General features: G+C 41.0%; 1 protein-coding gene across 2 annotated transcripts in view; it reads left to right on the forward strand.

Moving 5' to 3' along the window:
• The window catches only part of rad18 (RAD18 E3 ubiquitin protein ligase), a 28628-nt gene extending 5310 nt beyond the window's left edge, over positions 1–23318 (forward strand). Inside the window, exons 5-13 of one of the 2 annotated variants that reach the window (XM_072383153.1) lie at positions 5029–5411; positions 6255–6354; positions 8011–8189; positions 9038–9108; positions 9385–9445; positions 14989–15120; positions 15444–15570; positions 19651–19695; positions 22882–23318. In XM_072383153.1, the coding sequence (XP_072239254.1) occupies positions 5029–5411; positions 6255–6354; positions 8011–8189; positions 9038–9108; positions 9385–9445; positions 14989–15120; positions 15444–15570; positions 19651–19695; positions 22882–22984 (1201 nt within the window). In that variant the 3' untranslated portion in view covers positions 22985–23318. The remainder of the gene's footprint in view (positions 1–5028; positions 5412–6254; positions 6355–8010; positions 8190–9037; positions 9109–9384; positions 9446–14988; positions 15121–15443; positions 15571–19650; positions 19696–22881) is intronic. The other variant, XM_072383154.1, reaches the window with a different exon arrangement.
• The last annotated feature ends 242 nt before the right edge of the window (positions 23319–23560 follow it).

Genomic DNA, 23560 nt, shown 5'->3' on the forward strand with positions numbered 1-23560 from the left:
ATTGTGGTCCATGATGAGGATTCTTTTTTGTGTTTTTCTGGCCAATTGCAAACCAGCCCCGTTGTGAAATAAGGATCAAAGAGGCTCACATTGCTTTAGCCTTTCACAGTAAACGCTTATATATATACTTCCTTTATATCAGTGGAGCCCAGCTTGTGTGGCATTGATCAAGTGCACGTGGTGCTCGGATAAGCTGGGGGATAAATGCAGAGCAAAACTTCCGTTAGTTTAGTCTTTTTTAATTACTAAAAGTTTGTAAGTAGAGGAGGGAAGAATCCCTGCTTTAGGGGCCGACTTAAAAGCATTAACAATGACTGATCTGATATAGGGCTGGCTTCACCACGAGCACGGGTTATCTCTCCCGTTTGAATCCTCGTGCCCTTGACATGTCATGATCTGAGGGGGAAGAATGATAAGCGCGGCGATTTCATGGGATCACATCGTTATTGACGGGACATCAATACGTCCACAAGGAAACCCATTTACCAGCCCTTAAGAGAATAATAAAAAAACGATATACTTGACTTTCAGTAATCGACCTGTGATTTACAGATTTCCTCTAAATCAAATGGGGATTTGTTTTCATGAGCTTTAGGGGCCGATGTTTTGATTACAGCAGCATGTATACACATGCAGTGGTGTCCGGAGGGTTTACCTTACTACTTTGAAATTGAGTTTTTCCTCTTGTGACACTTATGATGAAGCAGAACAAACACCGCCTCAGACAGGATTTTCTTGTTATTTGTAACTCTTGCCCCGTGGGTGCAGCTGCTCACCTGCTTGCACTCGCTGGATGTCTCGGACGGATTGATGCACTCTAGGCTGTTGACATGCAGCTTGACAATTGTTTTGCAAAAAAGCTAAAATGAAGTGAAGTACCGAGGGAAAGTAGGCTGACCGTGTCGTGTCAGCCTCTGGCGTGATGGTTTTCTTCAGGTTTACAGTCGCAGACACTTGCTCATCATATAACCTCAAATTGTAAGTGGATAACAGTGCAATACTACAGTAGAACTGGCATTTCCCCGTCCCCTAATGGCTTGTTAAGATGTTTTAAGGTGCCACGAGACATTTGCTTTTTAAAAATATGTTATCACCAGCTGAATACTTTTAACAGTGGGCCGTAATATTTGTCTCCTCCATCAATCACCTCAACATCATCAACACTCTGAAAGGTCTCCCTACCCATTGCCCCCCCCCCCCCCCGATAGTCATCACTGCTATGAATGAGTGGATTACGTCTGTGCTCTCTCCTTCGCTTTTTAATTTCCTGTTGTCTCGCATTGAGTGTCTGGGAAGAGGTATTTTGTTGCGAGTGACCCTGCTAAGTAATGTTTCTACGTGGGTATGTGTTCTAAAAGTTTTTGCTGTGGATCCTTCCCATTGCTCACAATTAAATATACAACCGCTAGTCCAAAAACGATGGGCCAAAGTGTAAAATGTCAATTAAAACTAATTTCAATTATTTATTTGCAAATCTCATTAAAGGAGCAGTGTGTAATAATTATGGTGATTTAATAACAGAAATGGAACATAATACATATAACTATGTTGTTAGTGCTATATAGTCACTCTATAAAACGAGTTGTTACGTTTTTATTTACATATATCGCGGTCCAATATAAAGGCTTACCCGGAAGGACACCGCTTGCGTCGCCATATTGATTACAGTGGCCTAGAAGGAACAAAGGATTATCTATACAGAAATTATTCGTCGTCATGTTACGGAGATCAGCTGATTTCAATCAAAGTGTAACGTGATTTGAAGATGATGTCAGTCAGATACACGTTGCCTGCTAATGCTATCCCTCTATCTAAATACAAACAGCCTTTAGCTTTACGTAGCTAATATTAGCTTTTATTACCATGCAGGTAGCTACCTGGGGTCCACAAAACACTAATGTAATGCAGAGCAACTAACAGTGACATTCACTATGAGTTATCTTTTCACAGAATATCTAACCAACTGTAACATCTATTTATAATTTATATCTCTAAAAGTAACCTCAGAACTTGAGAAGGTGGTTTCACTCGATGGAGAAGACATCGTGACACGTTTGAGTGATGGATGTGTTGGGTAGTGTGTGCTGCATGCAGCGTCAGGCTACCTTAGTTTGACCGAAGCTGGAGTGTTGCGTTCAATGCGCAATCGGAAATGACAGGATCTGACGAGCAGCAGAAGATTACACAATGCTCCTTTAACCAATATTTTATTCACAAAATAACAGTCAGTGTTGAAAGTGAGGCATTTACCATACGGTGATGGGCATTATAGCAATAGTATAGCTCATGTTGAATGTTAATGGCAGCAACGCCTTGCAAAAAAAGGTTTGGGACCCGGCCACGTTTACCACAGTGTAGCAGCTCTTCCTCTTTTAACAACGGTCTGTAAATGTCTCGGAACTGAGGAGAACTGGTGTTTGATGTGCTAGATGTTTAAAATTGGTTAAAAGGTCTAAACTGCAGACGGACCAGTTTTAACACCCGGAACCTACAGAACCATGCTGTTGTGATGGAGGCAGTATGCAGTTCAGCAAGGCCTTCACTGAAATACATCCTCTGGAAAGAGGCATATGTCACTCCAACATCAGTTTCTATCTTTTAGCATTAATGGTGCCTTTTCCATATGTGCGAGTTGCCATTTCCATAGGCATGAATTTATCTTCATGCCATCAGAGGTGCAGGCTTTTGAAAACAAACCAGATGGTCTCTCTCCGCTTAGGTCCAGAGGATGCAGCACCCATTATTTCCAAACAGAATTCCAAATTTCCCCTCTTCTGAGCATAGAATAGTTTTTCATATCATATTATCTACTGTTGATGATGGAATAGTCAATGTAAGCACAGTTTGATTTTGAGGAATATATGTTTATGAGTTTTGCACATCATTTCCTTCTGTTTTTATTTACATTTCACACACGAGTCCCAACATTTATTTTTTTTTTTTTTTTAGATTTTGATGGTGCTAGATTATAATGTCCATTTAAAAAAAAAAAATAATAATAATTGTCTATAGATTTCAGTTTTAAACCAAGGTTAAAAACTGCTCCAGTCAGAGCATTTTTTTTTTTTTAGAGAGACTGTTTCACACCTGCCCATTTGGTTGGCACATTTTCTGCATAAGCACGTGTTTGGGGATTACTTCCGTCTGTGGGCCATTCTGTGTGGAAACACTGCATTATGTACTTTTTGGATGATAGCCCTAATTTACTGCCATTAAAGTAGACGCCCATTTCTCTCGCAGACCATTAGCTGTTTTCATAATGCTCCGTGTCTGTATTGCTGTAGCAGCTGCCACTTACGGTTTAGTCTCCCCCCTGATTAGTTTACTTAGGTACAAGTGCAGCTTGCGAATGGGACGTGTCACACATTGCTCCTCGATATCTTTTGATATGCATCTTTAATTTTGAAGTGCTTCCTTATCTTTTCACTTTTAGGTTTAGTTTAGTTGAGTTCAGTTACACCGAGCTTGCATAACTTAAACCGGCTACTTCACAGTCATCAGTCATTAACACGTTCACATATTTGTTTGTATGTCTCTTATCTCTCAAAGCCTAAAGGTTAGTTTGTGGGCTTTGCTTTGGTCTCGTGTCTTTTTTTTTTTCTTTGGAGGCGAGTCATTTATCGTGATTCTGTGTTTTTTTTTTTTTTTTGTCTTAGGCTCATAAACCTTCTTGAAATGTTCTTAGCATAAACACGATCCATTTCTGTTTATTTTTCTTAAGATCTTCTAAATAATGTACCTAAAGCTGAATCCAACAATGCTGATTAGGACTGCAGCTCAGTTCTAAACCCGGGAAATTTGTAATTATAAATAAAACAACTAAATTGACTTACACATATAAAGTACCCCACATTAATGAAGGGTGGGCTGACTTTTTGTAATGACCCGTGTGATTTCTGCCCCATTTAGAGATAAATGTGTAGTTTTGCACCAGCTTACAGGCACTGAGAACACTTCATATCTACTTCAATCTAAACTTGAAGCGAGGATGAGGAGTCTCCTTCCTGCTGCTGACTAATGAATTATGGATGCAATCATATTGAAATTACAATCTATCTTTACATCAGCCCTGATTATTTTCCACCTAAAAATTAATCACAACATTTCAGGTGGAATTGTTAAATTTTTTCCTTTTTGATATCTTCATTGTCTGCTCAGTCTTCCTGTTTCACAGGCTGAAAAAAAACAACCCAGAAGAGATGGTTATACAGCAGTCTGAGTCATTATAAAGAGCTAAACACCTGTCATGAAGCGCGATGCTGTAGTCTGATCTGCTCTTTCAGCTGGCATCTTCTTTATGGCAGCAGCCTGTAAACTACTTGGGTACCAAAGTGTTGAGAACAATTTCACATACCAAACTGAGGTAATGTTATCCAGACTGTGGCGGAAACAGTCAATTGGTCTTTGAAAAGTAAATCGGTGAAAATTTACTGCTGGGATAATTTTAAAGGATGTATGGTTCGACCAAGTTTCCACTCATTTTGATTCAGGTATTTTTCACTGTTTCTGTCTTGGGCGTAGGTTGTAGACGGTCGTAACTGAGTGTATGCAGATTTAAATATGAATGCTACCTGGAGAGCGTATCTTAGTCAGGAGGAGGAGGTGTTTCCACATTACATTTGTGCAAAGCTGCTTTGGCATGTGTGTGCATCTGTGGACCTACACGTGCATGTGCATGAACCTGTTCTAATGGGAACAGTAAGCACAAGGAAGTTTTAAATATGGAAAGCAGAACATCACACACCTCATTGGTTCCATTTTATTGCCAAGCGATGGCCCAGCAGCAAACTGTTTGCTTTCCACTTTTCCAAGACTGTCGCCAACCTGTCTTCTGTTTCTAACTCAGGAGAGAAGCGAAATGGTAACTAAGCAGGTGCAGTTTGACATCAAAGGGCTGTTTTCACAAACCTTCATATGCACATTTAGCTTTCTTTCTGTTTTTACTTTAGTGGGACCCATTATTATGCACATGTCAACCTCCTGCTTCATTTTAAATTCACATACACTTTGCCTTTGCTATTTTTCCAGGCAGGAGTTGTCTAAAGCACATTTTGAATCTCCTCCAATATCACCGAAGACCCCAGCTTCAGCTGTCAAATGCAAAACTCCCAGTGAGAGGGGCCAGAAGTCTAGCGGCTCCGTTTTGAGTCACTTTTTCCAGAAGAAGCAGAGAACGCCTCCCAGTAAAGAAACCCATCAAAACGTTCAGTGGGGCGAAATGGAAACTGCACAAACCCACAATGCAAATGACTCTTACCAGCTTACGGCAAAAGCCCGGCACTCGGTGGTCGTGAAGGAAGAACCTATGGATGTGGAGGACACGTCTGGCCTGGCCTCGCACAGTTTAAGTGCTGCGTTTGAGACGGCACATTCCTCATCGCCATCAAACGATGTAAAGCCCATAATCAAAGGTGAAGCCATTTCCCCCAGCTTAAAGAGTGATGCATCCTGATGTTTTAATTGATTTATTTATTTTTGGTTACTGTCAGGTCAGTTTTATGCCTCTAACCTCGACACCTGAAGGGAATAGGAAGCACAGGTTAGCACAGGTTCAGAGCTGCAGCTGTAGGAACTGTTTATGTTAACGTTGACTGTAATAATCGCATGACCCGAGGACAGAAAAGGAGGTCATTGCATGTAGATATTTTTTATCTATCATGTATGTCTCTGGAAATGACAGATGGCATCAGGCTTTTTTGGCAATTCAGCTCAAGTCCACTGAGTGGACACTATCTGGAAATTGAACGAGTCTCTTGAAGATAAGAGTCCTACAGCTGCATTACCAGTTGTGAAGTTATTCATGAGAATTCTGCACCATTAAGTCAGCCCACATGTTCTCGTCATTGCTCAGACCTTTGCAGTGATGATGGGAAATTAAATTGTAAGTCAGTAAGGTTCATATTGTTGAAATTAGCACTCTCAGACAAGCTCCCAGTCTGTAGTTTTTTTTGTTTTTTAGACTTTGTTTTATGATATATGTAAGATTTGATGATATACTCCGACTGCCAAGAGTGGTAATGTTTATGACTGTGGTCTGAAAATGAAGAAGCTTTAGGATGTTCCATTGGTCAGCAGGTGTTTCCAGATTGTTGTAGATGTGTCAGATTTCATTTCATGTTAATCATAAATCAATGATCAACTGTTTCTTTGCCAGTGTAATTCACAGAGTCAGAACGAGGGTGAGGCTGATTAGTGTTTAGTATTGATTCATTGATTCAGATGCTAATGACGTTGTCATGTGTGTCCTTTTCCAGTGGAGTGCCCCGTGTGTTCTGTGAGTGTGGCTCAGCAGTTTATCAACAGGCATCTGGACATATGTCTTTCCAGTGAAGAGAAGAAGGAAAGCTTGAGGAGGTAAAATGCCTGTTAAATGCCTGCACTGGTCACCGGTGACGTTAACACACCGTCGTTCTCTCCCTCGAGACCGTTTGCTGTATTCCGGTCTGTGAAGCTCGCTGAACTAGCTGCAGTCTTCACACTAAACAGCAGGCGTCACTACTGAGAAAATGACTCGCTTGCAAAGCATTAATCGCTCTTGAAGATGTCGTACAGGCAGTACAGTACGCATTCACAAACCTAACCGCGCAGTTTAGCTCGTAGCACGGCTGCCAGCGCCCTCCTTCTCACTACCTGACACGGGAGCATGGTGGAATAGCATGTAACAGGAAAACCGAGACGCTGATTATTCCAAAATGTTATTTAATTTGATTGCTAACTGTGTTTGGAGGAAAAAGAAAAAGAAAATTGTTGGATTAAACAATGTTTTTCTATGTGTGGTAACATCTATCCAGCCTGCAGAAATCGGCTTATTAAATGTGACGAACACAGCCGTGTTAAGCACAAAATTGAAGATATTTTTTCTTTCACAGGTAAATAACGGCGTAATCGGCTGTGAAATGTGAGCACTAAATTTAGTCATATTGTTTTATTCATTGTTTGATTCATTCAAATAACAACACCCCCCCTCCAATTGTGTGTTCTGAAAGAGAAACACCCATTAAAACATATAGCAGCAGGGCCAGACGCAGTGATCGCCGTTTAACTCACCCCTGTGCCTCCATAATGGATACCAATGTTAACAAAATAATGCCAAAACACTCTGCAACAGGAGCAAAGCCAAGATGATCTGTCCCTTAGTTACTCAACTGAGAGATAATGCGTGCATCCATGAGTTTTACCAAATATGTTGATATTGTTTTTGGCCTCATTGTTGGCATTATTTATCATAATTCCGCCTGTGGTTTGAAGACGGTGATGTTTTAGAAGGTAATAATATTTTTGGCCACAATGCCTGGCTCTGCAGTGCGCTGTTTCTCCCTTGGCACGTAGATATGTTGACTTTAAACTTTACACCTATTAATATCGCTTCTATTGGCTGGATGTTCCACCAGCTGACTCACCTTTTCTGTCATCAATTTCTTTGCTGAGTAAAAAAAAAAAAAAAAAAGACTGAAGGTGTCTGTGTTTAATTCTGGGTGAAGTATGGGGGTAAAGTTGTGATTTGTTTTCTCATTACAGGTCTGTTACCTGCCCTCCAAAGCCATTCACCTACTGTTAATTAGCTCTTGTTTGCTCGTAGTGGCAGAATTGCTTCGTTAATACAATTTAGTTCTCATCGGCTTGGCTGCACATTTAGTCAATGACGGGGTCTGTGATGATTTTAGAGAGACTTATCTTTTTTAATTGCCGTTCTCCAGGGTGATTGATGGCTTGGGCAGGAATTATGCGTTTCTGTTATGATGAGTCACATTTGTGTAGTAGTGCAAACTCGTGATCTGCAGACTGATTATTTCATAATGATGGATTGAAGAAGTTTTAATGCTCTTGCTCTACAACTAATCCTTGATATAATTTGTCATGTGATTTGGTGTAATCAACCTCGCATTTCCATCATTGTCTTCTGATTAGGATGTCCAAGACATTTATTACAGTCTTAAGATTGACACTGGAAGGACTTACCGTGTATTATCCGAACTTAGACTGTCAATCTGTTTGATTTGGCTCCCTCAGTAAGAAGAGGCATCCGATGGCAAAGTTGGTGTACAACCTACTTTCAGTGCAGGACCTGAAGAGGAGGCTGAAGGAGAACCACCTGTCAATGCAGGGTTCTCGGGACCAGCTGGTCAGAAGACTCCAGGATTTTATCCACTTATACAATGCACAGTGCGACTCCCTAAATCCCAAATCAGGTGAGTGAATATGGTCCTCGTTTCAGTAAGAACTATTGTAAACCTTTTAACTATGTGCTGTCACAAGCACAGAGTTGCAGTGTCCGCAGATGCGGTCAATATGACACAAAGGTGTTTGTCTCCCTCTTGAAATAGCTCCAACTAAAGGCGTAGAAAGAGGCCAAACATGCACAAAGGTACATTTAACAGCTAGACATTCACGGATTTGCACCGGCTGCACACTTAAAAGGTGTTCCTGTTTCCTGTATAAGAAATAAAGAAAGTTTAAAATGAGGTTAAACAGGTTAAAATCTATGATATCCTCCTACCTCCACCTAGCTGGCTGCTCACAGCGTGAAGTAGGGCCGAATGTCAAATAATCAGAGGCCTGAGGTTGGGTGTGTCCACAACTGCACGACAGCTAGTGTGATAAACGTATACTGACAGTTTAATGTGCACTTCGACTTATTTTTATTTAACACGTCGCCACCTCGCAAAATCGGCACGTCTCAAAGCAAAGTGCTGTGCATAAAACTTTAGAGTTGTGAGTACGTCAGTAAATGTGCACACGGACACCGAAGATGAGCAAGCCGGCAGCAAAATGAGATTAAACCGGCGTGTGTCCAGTAAACATCCTGGTAGGAATGAAGTTTTTTTACATCCACATGGAAGTTACTAACTTTAATGTGATAATATGCATCCTGTTCGAGACAAGAACCTGCACACGGGCACATTTCGTCTCGCTTGTGGTTTCCTCCGCTCTCCTGAAATGCCTCAATTAGGATCGACAGTGTCATGGATCAAAACCGCAGCGGTCGATATTTGTGGGATCTGGTGCAATAAAGGTTTTTCTTTTCTTCCGTCAACAGTTGAAGAGATCGCTAAAGAGGTGGAGGCCAGTGAGAAGATCAGGAATCAACTGCAGGGAAAAGCCAAACCCGTATGTACTCACTGTGTGACGAGAGCTGTAAAATGGTTTGAAGTGAAGCGAGTCCATCATATTTAACGAGTCGGTGGCGACACTAAGACGCTGAAGGCACTTCGGTCTTTGTAAGGTTGCAGAAAAGTTGCATTTTGTCGCAAAATTCTAAATGTAAGAAACTATTGTAATGAAAAGTCGACCGTTGTCCTGGTTGCTGAGTAATTAACTTTTTTTTTTTTTTTTTTTTCATTGACTGTTGCTGTTGTGAACTTTTCTTCATTAATGCTCTTGCAGGTTATGGTTTTCTCAAAGAATCAGTCTGAAAAGGAAATCGAGGAGATGCATTCAAATTATAGTAAGTTTTTCTTCGACTCTCTACCTCAGACTTTTTTTTTTTTGTGCTCACAGCCTAGGGTCCAGGACAGCTCACAAAGGGGACTTCTGTTGCAGGATTATTGTTATCTTCAGACTGCCTGGGTGTGCTTTAGAGAAACACTGTTAGATATTTGTATTTGTTATTGGTTTGGAAGAAAAAAAAAAGGGTTTGGAAGAACCATAAACGAAACAAACTATCCGTAGCTCAGTGTTCGGTGATCTAAGACAAATGTGTCTTATTGCCTTGCAATAGTACAATTCCTTTGCCATCTGTACAAATCTGGAAGTGCATTGTATTAGAAATAATAAGACATTTTTGCCTTTCTAGCCTCATATTTTTCCAAAAAAATGTCTTTATTCCTCTTCTCTTTTCATCTGTTCTCCTCCCCGTCGGCGGAGTGGTGAAATGTTTCTGCTTCTTCACATTTCATAGCTCAGGTTGCTTTTTTTTTTTTATGTCTGTCAAAATGGCAAAGTCTTAAATCCCTTCACATTTTTCCATGCTAAGTTGACACGGTGGCTTTCTAATGGTGTTCCACTTTCAGAAGCGGTTCCATTGTAAACGACTTAAATGATGCAATCAGAGAACATATCAGTGGAGAAACTGAACGTTTTCACACTTTTTGTCGACGTCGCACCAAGCAGAGTTCAAGGGGGCGCTGGCTTGGCAGTAAGCAAACGCATGAAGACTGACTGCTTTTCAAGTCATTGTTATTCAGTTTTGCATATTCGCCTGACACATTGGGGACTGCCAGTGTTTTGAAGACTTCCCGAGGAAGTTATCTCGTGTCAGTGAGGCTCTCTAAACACGTAATTTCTCAGTTCTGCGAGCAGCTTCTTCTCTGGAGGAAGTAGTCTGATGGCATGTGCTCCCTTCACATCCATCTGTAGTTGTCACACACACACACACACTCTCCAGGACCACAGGCAGTAGATTTCTGTAGCTCTGTCAGTATCCGGAGAGCAAGATGTGTTCAGATCAACAGTGATGCCCAAACAAAATTGAATTAACGACGTACAGTGAGGTCTACGGTGGTTTAGGTGTGGCTGAGTGTTACAGAACGCTGTTGTGCTTTGGTTTACGCCGCATGTCTCAGATCACGGTCATTTCTTTAGAGTAAAAGTTCACTTAAATCAGCTCAGGGGCACAGGAGGCTTCTCTTCAAGAAACTCTCAGGAATAAGTTGTCAGAAGTGCTTTTTCATTCTCTCTTGGGGAGTAAGCCCAGGAGTGGCTTCTCTTTCACCCTCTCCATCTTTAAGACCCTCTCGCCTTACAGTCTAACAGGTGTAGCCTCCACATACTAGGCACTTCTGGAGCTGTTCTACTTGTGTCATTTAATCAGATTTTATACTTATTACGTATTTGCCAGGGTTTATTGTACTGAAGCCCGAATACTGTTCGAAAGCACCTGGTAAATGACTAAAATGAATATGCTTAGTTTGTCATTCAAACAATTCAAAGTAATCTCAGGATTTTTTTTTATTTTATTGGTGTAAGCTTGCTTTTATTACATCTTTCTTTCAAATATGAAATCTGGATATCATAATTCATCTGGATTTGAAAGCAATATGCTACAAGCACAATATCCTGTACTCTGGAAATAAATTAGAAAGATTCTCCGCATGCTTGAAGATGATGTGACATTTCTCTTCTGCCAGTGTGTAGCAGGGATACCGACCACCGTGCATGTTTGTCCTTGAGATGTACTCAGTAAATCTACATCAGGTGGTTTATTACAGGAGGCCGACATATTTATTGATGGGGGGAAAAAAAGCATTAATGCAATGTAGCTTTCCCTTTTTTTTTTTTTCCACTATCTTCCACAGTCCTTAACAATTAGCACTGAGATTTTCCATTTTTGAAAGTGTGTAGCACTCAAAGGCTCTTGGTAAGAGTTTCAGTGGGGAAGGAAGCCATAAAGACTCAAACAGGCTGAACGGCCTCTGTGTCACTGCTGTCCTGCATAGTTAGAGAACAGCAAAATGTTCACGTGTCGCACAGGTGCAGCTGGATGTTTGAGGCGGCCTCTGTGAACCTTTCTCAGACATTAATATTTTTAATAGAGATGCGTTTAAGACTGAACATCCTATTTATAATAACCAGATAAACGCAGACTAACATCAATCTGAATCTATTATCTACTGCGTTGCTTCGTCTTTTTCTACCTGTAACTTTTGGAATGGGGAAACTTCTTTCTCGAGTTTAATTCATTTGCTTGTCTTAGACTTTCCTTTTCCTTCGCTTTTTACTTCATCACGTGCCTTTGTGAGTCAGAGGGGCTCTAATAATACTGTTCCTTTCCCCACATTTATATACTCAAGTGACAGGGCCAGGAACTGAAGACGTCTCCTTACATTTAATCAGGGTTTCCCACTGGAGAATGTTACTGGAGGCGTTAAGTAATCATATGCTACCTCAATGTTTTTTTTCCTTCATTTTCTTTCTTTCTTTTTTCTATCATGATCGTTTCTTTTATTCTTAAAAGTGTATTCTTTTGTTCTGATGTGAGTGGGGGTGGTTTTTATTTCAGTTGAAAAGGCTCACCTCTTCTCTGAAACACAGTAAGAAACCCTCAATTTAAATCCACTCTAATCATAAAATATCGCCCGCGCGAGTCACTCTTTCGAGTATCGCAGGACACATTTGGGCCACAAAGGTTTTAGAAGTGAATATTTCTCAGGGACTGCCTTTGACAACAGTTTTCTAAAGCCCAGCCTTTTTGAGCTGATTATTGTTTATTTTCTGCACTCGCAGGCAGATGGTTTAATAGGAAAATCCACAAGTAATTACTTCATTCTTGCTTTGGAGCTTCTTGGAAGCAGCACAATGTTTTATGTTGAGTAATTGCTGCATGTTAAAGCAGTGGAGAACGGCGAAGTGTCCTTTTGAAAACCTGCACAGACAGTATTCATCATATTAAATTGTTTTTCATATTTCCTGGGTAACCCTCACTTTTATTCAGATTGGAGGCTCTCTTATGGTCTCAAGCTCATTGATAATTACTGAGACTTGCAGATCCGCACAGATCTGGAGAGGATGTGTTTTTACCCTCGGGACAAAGCTTAAGCACAGAGTGCAGCATTAGAGGACATCATTCAAAGTCATATTGACATGGCTGCACAAGGTAAAAAGCTTGTTGGAAATGACTCTGTAGAGCCAACTTTTGTTTGAGGAATGGATGTGACTCACAGGAGGTAGGTTCTATAAATAACTGGTGTGCTGCGATAACCTCTTGATTTATCAGAGGAGGATGTGGATGACTCACTCTGCCAGCATGAAGAATGGTGACTGAGCAAATAGGAATGTGAAAGTGGCCGGCGTATACACATCCACACGCAGAAATACAGGGACTTGCAGCCTTTTCTTATTGTGACCAAGGAACACTGTTCATTTTAGATGAATTAGAACACTAAATGATGCCACTTAGACATCATGAGTTGAGTTATTAGCCCAAAGACATAGTGGGAAGGGGGGGATTCAGGTTTCAGATCATCACACACACTCACCTGGGTGCCCCACCTGGGTGTCACAGCACCCAGGAGGATCATCCTCCAAATTGCATGCTGTACCATTTATAGCTTCTCTTGATCACCAGCCACCTCTTGATGTTGCTTCAGTCATTTATTTTCTTTTTTTTGGCGGCTTTTCCTCGCTGCACCCTAATGCCAAGGAGACCTCAGAGTGTTTGATGTTTGGTCATCCCTGTAACTCACTTCAGCAGGCTTGCTGAGGGCCCTTTCTACCTGTTCTTTCTGCAGTCCTCAACCAGCTCCAGATATCTGCTCTTCCTGCTCTCACGACCCCCTTGTGATCAGTCTTCCCAGAGGAGAGTTCGTCTCACTGAAACAGATTTTAATCATTCTGTCAGTGTCCGTTGTTTTTTTTTTTTGTTTTTTTTGTTTTTGTTTTTTGTTTTTTGCAAAGGATTTAATTTTTAATCATTATATTATTCATTAGAAAACTGATCTGGCTGGCTTTGACATCTCAAATCTCACCAATTATCACTTCCTCATCTGAGCCGTCCACATACAGCTCCATCTAGAGTCGGGACCAGGTCAGGAGCTTTCAGCTGTTGCTCTTCAGATGTTCTGTCTGATCGCATCAGAAGTCGGTGGGTTGATGGAAGTTTCAAATAGCCACGTTGTAAGGTCATGGTAAGAGGGAGATGCAGTGAATGCATGATGATGATGAATGGTCCCCGAAAGCACAGGAGATGTAGACGGCTGAGGTATTTTCTCTTTTTATTTGGACGTCACGTTTTGTCAATGGAAGTTGGCATGAAAATTGCGTGTGCCAGTGCTGCTTCATCTCTTGTCCCGTCCCATGTCAACACAACATGTAAACCAAAAATTCATAGTTCACTTTCTCAGCCTTGATTTGAATATAGAATTGACAAAATGTTTAAACACCACTTGAGCTGAACTACAACCACTGTAACGACTCACAAATAATCAACAGGGTGTTCAATGAAGTTGAAGCCTTATTGTTTAACGTGGTATTTTTGCCCTAATCATCATAACAAGGAATCTTGAGTGATATGTGCAAAACGTCCTCGTCTTGGCTGGCCTCGAAGGCAGCAGTCTGAACAGAAGTACCCGGCACTGCGTCTCCTCTGCCACTCGTTTCAAACTCCTCCAGGCGGAGGCGACTGAGGCAGGTCTGCTCCAGGGTCTCTTCTTAGTAAAACATGGCTGAAATAATTCACCTGGAAAATGTCTGGGAGGCATCTTTGACAGATGCCTGAACCATACGAACAGACTGCTTGTGATTTGTAGGAAATGGAGAAAGAAAAACACTTAATTTCCAAGCAGTCTCAGTCTCAGCAACCCTGGACTTTTTACCTCTCATCTGCTTATTTTCATAAGCTAATTTCCCCTTATCCCTAGCTCAGCCTGGTTTATGGTCCAAACACTGACTGAAGATCCTCTATTTATTTTTTGAATTGGTGCCAGTAAGTGCCACTTTTGGATGTTTACCTCGAGACCAGAATGTATTTGCAGTGATTGTTTGGCTTCCACATCCAAAGTAAAATGAGAGAAAATAGAAAGTGAAAGAAAGTAAGAAAAAGATGCATTTTCCCCCTTTTTTTTCCTTCTAAATTCTCTTGTCAACAATTCAAAATTGAAAACATGGAAAGTCAATATCGTTGTTATTGGACAGGTATGTTTCAGATAAAGGTATCTGACAATGAAATATGAGTCCGTGTTGAATATATTGTAAATATTCATGAAAATGCGTGCTGTATTTTGTTCAGTGCAAACACAGAGTGGGCTTTGTTTGTCAGCTCTTTGCTAATCTCATCATTAAAAGCACCCGAACAACATTTCGTTCTTAGCAGCAGCATAGGCCTTACTTTAGCTTGCAAGATCACACTTTTCTGTCAGGATTATAGCACAAAGGTCAAAGAGAAGCCATGCGTAGGTCAGTTGCCGTTGCATATTAATGTGCCATTAAAGATTCCTGTTCTTTATTTCTTTCTTAACTTTACATATTCTTCCATATATGCGGTTGTTCTCGCAGGGAAGCAGCACAGCAGTGACTTCACCCGGCTAATTTCACAGGTCCGAGGTCGACTAGAGGCCACCAAACAAGCTCGCGTTAAACAGGAAGTCATCGTAGAGAAAGAGAATGCTAAAGAATCGTGCTCCTCAGGTATCTGAACACTTTTTATTATTTTAAGGAATAATATGTATGCTTTATACTGTACATGCTTGTTAATGAGATGCTATGCTTTTGTGCTGATGGGTTCACAGGTTGAATAAATCAAGGTTATCACAAACAATGACATAATGCGTAGTTTCAGGGACGGTGAGCCGAAAGGACATTATTTACCTTTCAGAAAAAGAACAAAAAAAAAAAAAAGAACATCCTGCCGATATCGATTGATGTTGTAAGGGGAGTTCAATCCTCAAAAGTCAAGTGTTTACTCTAACCCATGTCTGGCTTGACGGTGTTTATTTTTTTGCCGTCTTCAGATCAACTCGCAGAAGCTCAGAGCTCCATGGTGGTGAAGGTAGAAGACGCAGAAGCCGACGAGGGTCAAGCTGCAGGAGGGATCACATTGTCCTGCAGTCCCACGTTTAGTGACGTGTCCATCAGCAGGTAAGACGGAACCTAACGAGTGCATAGATAAAACGCCCTGATTAACTAACCTGCAGTAGTTCCATCTGACCTCAATTATAGCTGTGACTGTAGTTACAGAGATCAAAGATAAGTTTGTCTAGAAAAAGCCAAACAACATGTAGACCAGACGAGCTCCTCCACCACACCGTTCTAAATGATACCGATTGCGTCTGAATATGTTCGTACAATTTTAATAGGAGTAAGATTTGGGACAAACAGTCAATTAAACCTTCCAGACAGTCTGCAAAGTCTGTGTCCAGTAATTTCTCTGAGAAAATTTGCACTTAATTCTCTTTAAAATCGACACAGTCGCAAAACATTCCGAGTTCCTCCTCTCCACACCTTTCATTGGCTCATTCATACTCAACACATACCCACAGCTCTCACCTGGACTCAGAAGCCACTCCTCCTCAACAGGTATAAATCACCACATTTTCCAGCATTTTTGGGGGTTTTTACTTTGACGAAACGTTTTGATGCTGCTGTGAAACCCTCCGGGTGTCAGTTTTGCTGAGATTCGTTGGACTGTTTGTATCGGCACGTTTGGTTTTTGTAATAAATTGACTTCCTTCGAGTTCTTTACCCGAGTTTCCATCAGAAAGAAGAAAAGACAAGAAGCAGCCGAAGCTTTCAGCAGGTTATTTAACCTTTCCTGACTCATTTCTTTCTATTTTGCCATCGGTGCCATCACCCAGTTATACAAACAGGCTCTGAACATCCAAGCAGAGCAGACCATTAGCTATTTTGTTTTTATTCCAATCAAGTATACAAAGTGTTGGTGGCAAGTCGTGTAATTGTTCCATCTGAGCTCAATTTTAGCTCTGAGTGTAATCACAAAGATCAGAGCTTAGTGAAACTCCAGACCAGACAAGCGCCTTCATCACACCATCAGAAATGGTATTGATTGCTTCTCGGCTGCTTTCAAGCTTGTGCTGCAGTTGTCAAACACAGCTGCCATTAAAATTTTCCATGTCACTGATGACGATTTGACCATCATCTTTACACTTTCTGTATTTTGTCCATATTAGAGCAAACTTACAGGATTTAAGGAAAATGAACAAAGGCCACCCGAAGCTTTTTGGAATCCACAAAGCTGCCGACAGCCTTTTTTTTCTTTTTCTTTTTCTTTTTCTTTTTCTCACAGTTCCAGCTTCAGCTGTAACTCGAAACCTTTCATCCGCACTATTATATGAGCTTTAAGCTGATGAAGGGATACTAAGTTGTTGCAGCGCCCCTGTTTGCGTTTCCTCAAGTATCACAAGTTAATTAGGAAAGTTGTTGCCCTTGATACTCTGTGGGCTGAAGCTGAAAAGCGTGTCTGTAGCAGCGGCTGCACTATTTATCTCCTGAATGTTTGGATGTTGGTCCTCAGAGAAGCTGCAGTCTCTAATCTCATGGCCAGCCATGAAAAGCTCCTTACAGTTTTTTTGGGGATTTTTTTTTTTTCCCCTGTCCTCTGTGCTCTGGAGGTTCAAGCCTCACTTGGAGCGTGTCCAGTCATGTTCAGAGAAACTTGATATTTCTTATGCACAAACTTCTTGATTGCGATTCTCTGGCATTTTAATAGTGTGTGCCATTAGTGCCTGATTTAAAAAAAAAATAATAAAATAAAATAATAATAAAAAAAAACTTCAATTTAGGTTTGAAGTGGTGATGCTGAAGACCTCACTGTGGAGCAGGAAAACTAGATGTCTTTTTTTTTTTTTTTTTTTACTACTAGATATGACATACTTGATGTATTCTGTGGGCACTCTGCAGAACTACAGTTCATGTAGTTTTGAGTTTTTTTGGGAGACATTTTTGCTTCGTTACAATATGTGCCCAAAAAGCCTCCTGGTTCGAATCTCAGCCGGGGCCTTTTTATGTGGAGTTTGCATGTCCTTTTGTATGTGTGGGTTCACTCTGGGTTTCTCCCGCAATCTTAACAACATGTCAGGTTAATTGGCGATTCTAAATGGACCGTCGGAGTGAGTGTGTATGTGCACAGTTGTTTGTCTCATTGGCCCTGAGGTGGGCTGATGACCTGTCCGGGTCTCGCCTTGCTTCTCGCACGATGGCAGCTGGGATTGGCTCCAGCATCCAAACAAACCTATATATATATATATATATATAAAGCGGGCTTAGAAAATGGGTGGAAAACAAAGGATGAATATATGAAAACCATTTCAGCAGCAAATATAGAAATTATAATGACTTTAAGTGGCTTCTGGAAATTCCCATAATCTTTGGTTATAGGTGCAATAATTCCCGGAACTCGATGGTTACCTCACTCCTCGATTCACTGGTTTATGCTTAGATTTGATCCATTTCACTTCGCAGCCATCCTTCACAACAAAATATAAAGGGACTACTTTATATGTTGTTGTGAAGGATGGCATTTCTTTCCTGAAATCCAACAGTCACTCTGAGCCACATATGCATGGAGGCTACTTTATTTTCAGTAGACTCACCAGACATGTCGAGGAATTTAGTTTTTCACTAATCTGACTTTGTCTGAACTGAAGGTCTTTCGATGTCACGCTACTGTAAAAAAAACAAACAAAAAAAAAACGAAACTCAATGGTTCAAACAGCTTCAGAACGTCACACAGACACAAACCTGACATAAAGTTTGCTACGGCAGCCATCAACCGTGATACAGAAGACCTTACTGGATCAACTGTTATCTTTGTGCCAAAAAGTGGTTTAACAACCAAATCAGCCAACTGATAAAGTCAGGAAAAACTGCAGCAGCGTTGTTTTCAAGTAATAATAGGTTATTCATTGTAGCTTTGGCACACAGAGTATGAACGCAAGTGAGAGATTAAACCTGTGTATTAGTAGATGTGCCAAATCAACATGGCGACTATTGGGAACAAGATGCAGAGAGTCAGAGAAGGATGGAGAGAGAGCTGCCAGCCCGTCAAATTAAGTACCTTCTATTGCAACAAACACAAGACATAGGTTTTTACTTATTGTCCAACATGCCTCGGTGATCACGTTTGTTTACAGAAAAATGTCCCCAACTTTTAACCAAGGTGATGGATAAACGGCAGGGTTTATCGGCACCTAAAGTGAATGAACCAGAGTCTTCTGTCGATGTCAAGGGACACATTTTATTGTCATTCGTGGTCGCACTGCTTTTGCTTTTTTTCGCCTACACTTTGTGTCAGTTTAAACATGGGTGAAGCTCAGGCGCACGCACGCACACGCACGCACACACACACGCACACACGCACACACACGCACACGCACACACGCGCACACGCACACACGCACGCACGCACGCACGCACAGACACACGCACACACGCACACACACACACACGCACACACACACGCACACACACACGCACACACACACGCACGCACAGGCAGTGATAATAGCAGTGAACAACGTGAAGATAACCTGTTACTCAAGCCCACAAAATGTAATTCATTTATTCATGTTTGTTTTTCCATGCTTGATATCTCTGTTGCAGATGGTTGAGATTGAATTAAAGGTTTTTTTTTTTTTTTTTAGTTTTTTTCCAAATTAAAAAAATGAAAGCATTCAGAAGTTCTGTATAGCCTGACTTCTCTGGTGTGCCCTGGAGATGAATCCACTAACAAGCATTGTACTGAAGCTAGCATGTGAACAGTTCCACCCCACGACAGAGCTGGTTACCTGCACAGGCGTGTGTGCATTGCTGTGCATTGCTGCTGTGCTTATCTTTAGTGTCAGGCTTCTGTTATGCTAAAGGTTAACATATACATTTTTTCACATTTCTATCCTCTTACCATAAAAACAAGTGGAGTGCTTCAAAGTAACATTTTGGTGGACAGTGTAATCAGTGACTTGGTGTTATTAAGGGTTATTATATTAAGTGTGAGTAACGACAGTTTGTAATCTTCTGTTCCCTTTGACATCTCGTGTCTTAACACTTTTTTTTCTTTTGGACATCTTGTTGATCCTGTGGCCTTTGCAGCTTTTTGTCATGCAATTAAAAACCTACCGGGTCTAAGAGCAATTAAGTCGAGTACAAATGGGCTCAATAACTTTTCCTTCTCACTCTCTCCTTCTCGTCTTTCTCCTCTTTCAGTTCTGTTTCAGACATTTTTGGTCCGGAGTCTTCCACAACGACAGAGTAAGTGATGCTATCGTGTTTTTGTTGCATTTTTATTCTCTTTGGAAAATGCTGCAGCATTTTGTTCACTCTGTTAACCACTACATGCTTGCAGCACTACTATCATTAAAGTCTGAATGTATTTGCCAACAGCAGATGATGTAGCAATGAACAGACTGGTTGTCGGCATACTGTTGCTGGTTTTGATCCAGCCGTTGGCTCTCTACCACCATGATTGTAGTCTTTAGATGGGTTTGTAGAGAAAGGACGTAATAGAATTACTCTATTCTCTTATCAGCATGACCCACAGCCAAAGTTCAGTACTCGGTTTTATGTATGTTTGCTGACACTAATCCAGGAAATGGTAAAAATGGGGGGGCAGTACATATGATGCACATTTAGGAGTGTAGAGGTCTGGAGTTGGTTTTTGCTAATTTAAAAGAACAAAAAAACACCAAAAGAAGAGTTGTTGTTATGCTATTGAATCCTTTTGAATTACTTTTGGCCCCAGTCCAAAAAAAAAGGGTCTGCTTCAGAGATGCATTTCATTCACAAGTGAGTTCAAAAGGTATTGAGTGTTTTTTTTTTTTTTTTGGGGGGGGGGGGTTGTATGACTCCTCATCTCACAACTTTAAGGTTGCCCTGGTTTCTTCTGTGGACATTAGATTTACTTGCTTATCGGAGGCAAGGTGCCAGATGCATTTATACGGTAGGATGAGCCATCAGGAGGTAAAAAGGTGTTTTATGGCTTTCAACATCGGATCGGCCTGCATAGGTAACCCAGTCGGGGTTTATCAAGTTCCGGCTTGCAGCCCGACAGCAACAAACCGTGAATCCGCCCTCATTATCCGGAGCCACCTTGTAGCTTTCTCTGTTGCTTCGGGAGGAATGTGTGTTCCTTCTGTCAGCGGCCTTAGTGATTCGTAGTCCAGTCAGAGTGATCTACCTGTAAATCCACAGCATCCATCTTCAGCTGCCTCGCACAGAGCACTCCAGCCTTTGTCTCTGCATTACAATATGACGAGTCACTCATGTCAACAAGTTCTGGGGGAAAAGTGGAGAGTTTTTCGTGTAGTTTATGCCCTTTGGTTGTTTTGACAAGTAATAATTTCTGAGCCGTGTCGTCGATAAATCTAATTATTCAGAGGCCGTGGCGGTCAAATTATAGCAGAGACAAGTTAGCCAAGTGGTCTGTGTTAATATATCATGTTTATCTTTTTTTTTTTTTTTTTAAAAGGACTGCTTTTTGTATTCTTTTAATCTTTTTTTCCCATTTATATTGTCGGTGAACTGCGGTCATCTCAATCAAATGACTTTGACAGTGCAATAAGACAGCCGCACACATCTCCTCACCCCCAAAGGACACAAATGAATAACTGCACTGGCTTGGAGCTCATTCACTTGCAAACCACGGACTAGGACACTGAATCATACCCCCACATCACGGTGTGGTGGTGTTTTTCCGCCACACACCGTTGCATCAGATCGCCCTGCGTTGGCTGTGCTGCCGTTTGCAGCTAAACTAAATGGTTCCAGATTAGGTTATGTGCAAATAACCAACAAATAGTATACATTTTAATGCTTTGTATACTATATGAAGGTCCAAATGACACTCCCTGTGGCATATTAAACACACGGTATTCACTTTTTTCACTTTGTTGAGGACCGTGTGGACGATGCTCTTCATCTCGCCTTTTAATGACCCTTCTGTTACGTTCACAGCTGTCATTTCTCAGTCCCACGTAACGCTTCGCAATCTAGAAGCTAGACCCTGAAATGTCTCACCAATTTATTGGCCAAGAGTGCGTTTGGAACATGTATGAAAGGAAATTTTCTCACGTCAGAGGCTGGAGGGTGACATGTATACACATCTACAGTGGAATCGGCTGAAGAGAGCCCTTCAGCTGTAAGCGATTCCACATGCAATACGCCGGTTTTAGGGCTCCCTTTTGGTTTCTACTCTGCATTATTTGAATATTTCTTTTTTAGAGTAAATCTGAGTGGTTGTCGGTTAGAGTCAAGGATGGAGCTGTAACTGAACACTGCATGCTGAGCTGTGGAGCTCACCTGGGGCCTCATGGTAGAAAGAAACGTCAGTGTGGCAAAGAGTAACAGGCTAATGGGAAAGCGGCTTGCTGCTCAGTCCACATGTGTTCTCTGACTGCAGTGAATAGTAACTGAACAAGTAAAGCTACGAATTCACTTCAAGTAAAAGCAAACCGGCTAAGCAAGAAAAGATATGTTAAAGAGCTTTAAGCAGTTAGCTTTCTGGGAGTTGGTAAAGTGCATTAGCTTAGAAACTGACCTGTTCGGTGTAGAAAAGAGGAGTTCCAGCAGTATGTCACTGTTCAGATGTGACAGCATTCACAGACTTCATATTCTGGCTCATTTTGTACATTTGTCTGTATGACAGTCACATGTGAATGCACTATCTGTGTCTTGACCCCTTTTCCATTTGTTGCTTTTAGTTTGCACCTTTTGTCGTGTGTTCGGTCGACGTAAGTAGGCTTTTAAAGCTAATTGACTATATGAACTTCTGGTTACTTAGAGGCAGCTGCAGGCAAATAAGAGCCTATTTTCGTTTTCCATTTGCCATGTGCATCATAATTACATTGAAGGGCTTGTTAAACTTAATCCATTGAGAAGGTAATGGTTAGAGTAATCGTGTGCAGATGCTTGATCAGAAAATAACTCAATTTCAGAAGTAATTAAACTGTATGATTTTTTTTTTTTTTTTACTCCTCACTCTCAGAACGGTTGTATTTAATATGGTAGGAAGGAAGAAAAGCGGGTTTAAGAAGTCTTTCTTTCTGTCTCTTCAGTGTTTTTAGTTGTAGATTAACATAAATCCCAGTCTTTATGGTTTTAAGACAGTGCTCTGGGGCCCCAGAGCTGATATTCATGATGGTTGGAAGGTGATTTATTGCTGTAAGCTCTTTGTGGTATTGATTGTGTGCATTAGCCAAGAAGCAGGTTTACAGTGAATGTGGTGTGGATGGTGCTGCAAAAAGGAAGGATGTCTCACCATAAAATAGAGCAAATTGCTCTTGTTCAGGGTGTCCAGTATTTGTTTCCCACTCTTTTTAATATCAATAAAGTGCTCTGGCTCTGAAACATTTTATTGCTGCTACAAGCAGAAATGTTTTTATGATTGTCTTCAGTTCACAAATGACTTAACACGTCGACTCTGGAAATGTTCTTTCACAGAGACGCAGAGAGGACCTCAAAAGCCCAAAAGCGACCATCCAGCTCCAGAGACGGCGATGCGGCTTCACCGCCTGTGACGGGCAAACGGCAGCGGAAGACGTGAACAGAAACGGAGAGACGGGCGAACGAGAGAAGCTCTCTTACGTTCAGTATTAGTAAAGTTTGGACTGATTTTCAAGCATACGCACACGTGTCAAACATTTCTTTCTCATTTTCAGAAGTTGCACTTTTCATATTTCATTAGAAAAAGACATTTTTATTGCTTTTTTTTATTTTTTTTTAATTTGTGTATGATGAGCATTTCATCAGACTATTTTGAGAGAAGTGGGGCGACTACATCAATGCTTTCTACAGCTCAATGTGAAAGCAAATGTTGTTAAAAAGTATTCATCAGCAGATTTTCTACCAGGCTTCAGTTTCTATTTGTCATGTAATTTTAATCTTTTTTTTCCTCTTTTTTTTCCTCTTTTTTTTTATTTCCATGTGCCAACATTCAGTATTAAATTCACTTTTAACTGAAATAAACTTTTAGGATCACTCAGTATTTTTCTTTTTGCCCCCCCCCCCCCCCATGTCTGTCTGTTTGCTAACCCATCACCTCCACCTTCAGAATTTTCCTCATGTTTTTCCAACTCCATTTAGGAGATCTGCTGCGTGCAGTTTAGCTGTCGTTTGCAAT

This window comes from Leuresthes tenuis, unplaced genomic scaffold (genome assembly GCF_036924035.1).
Source record: "Leuresthes tenuis unplaced genomic scaffold, fLeuTen1.0.hap1 SCAF_3, whole genome shotgun sequence".
NCBI lineage: Eukaryota > Metazoa > Chordata > Actinopteri > Atheriniformes > Atherinopsidae > Leuresthes > Leuresthes tenuis.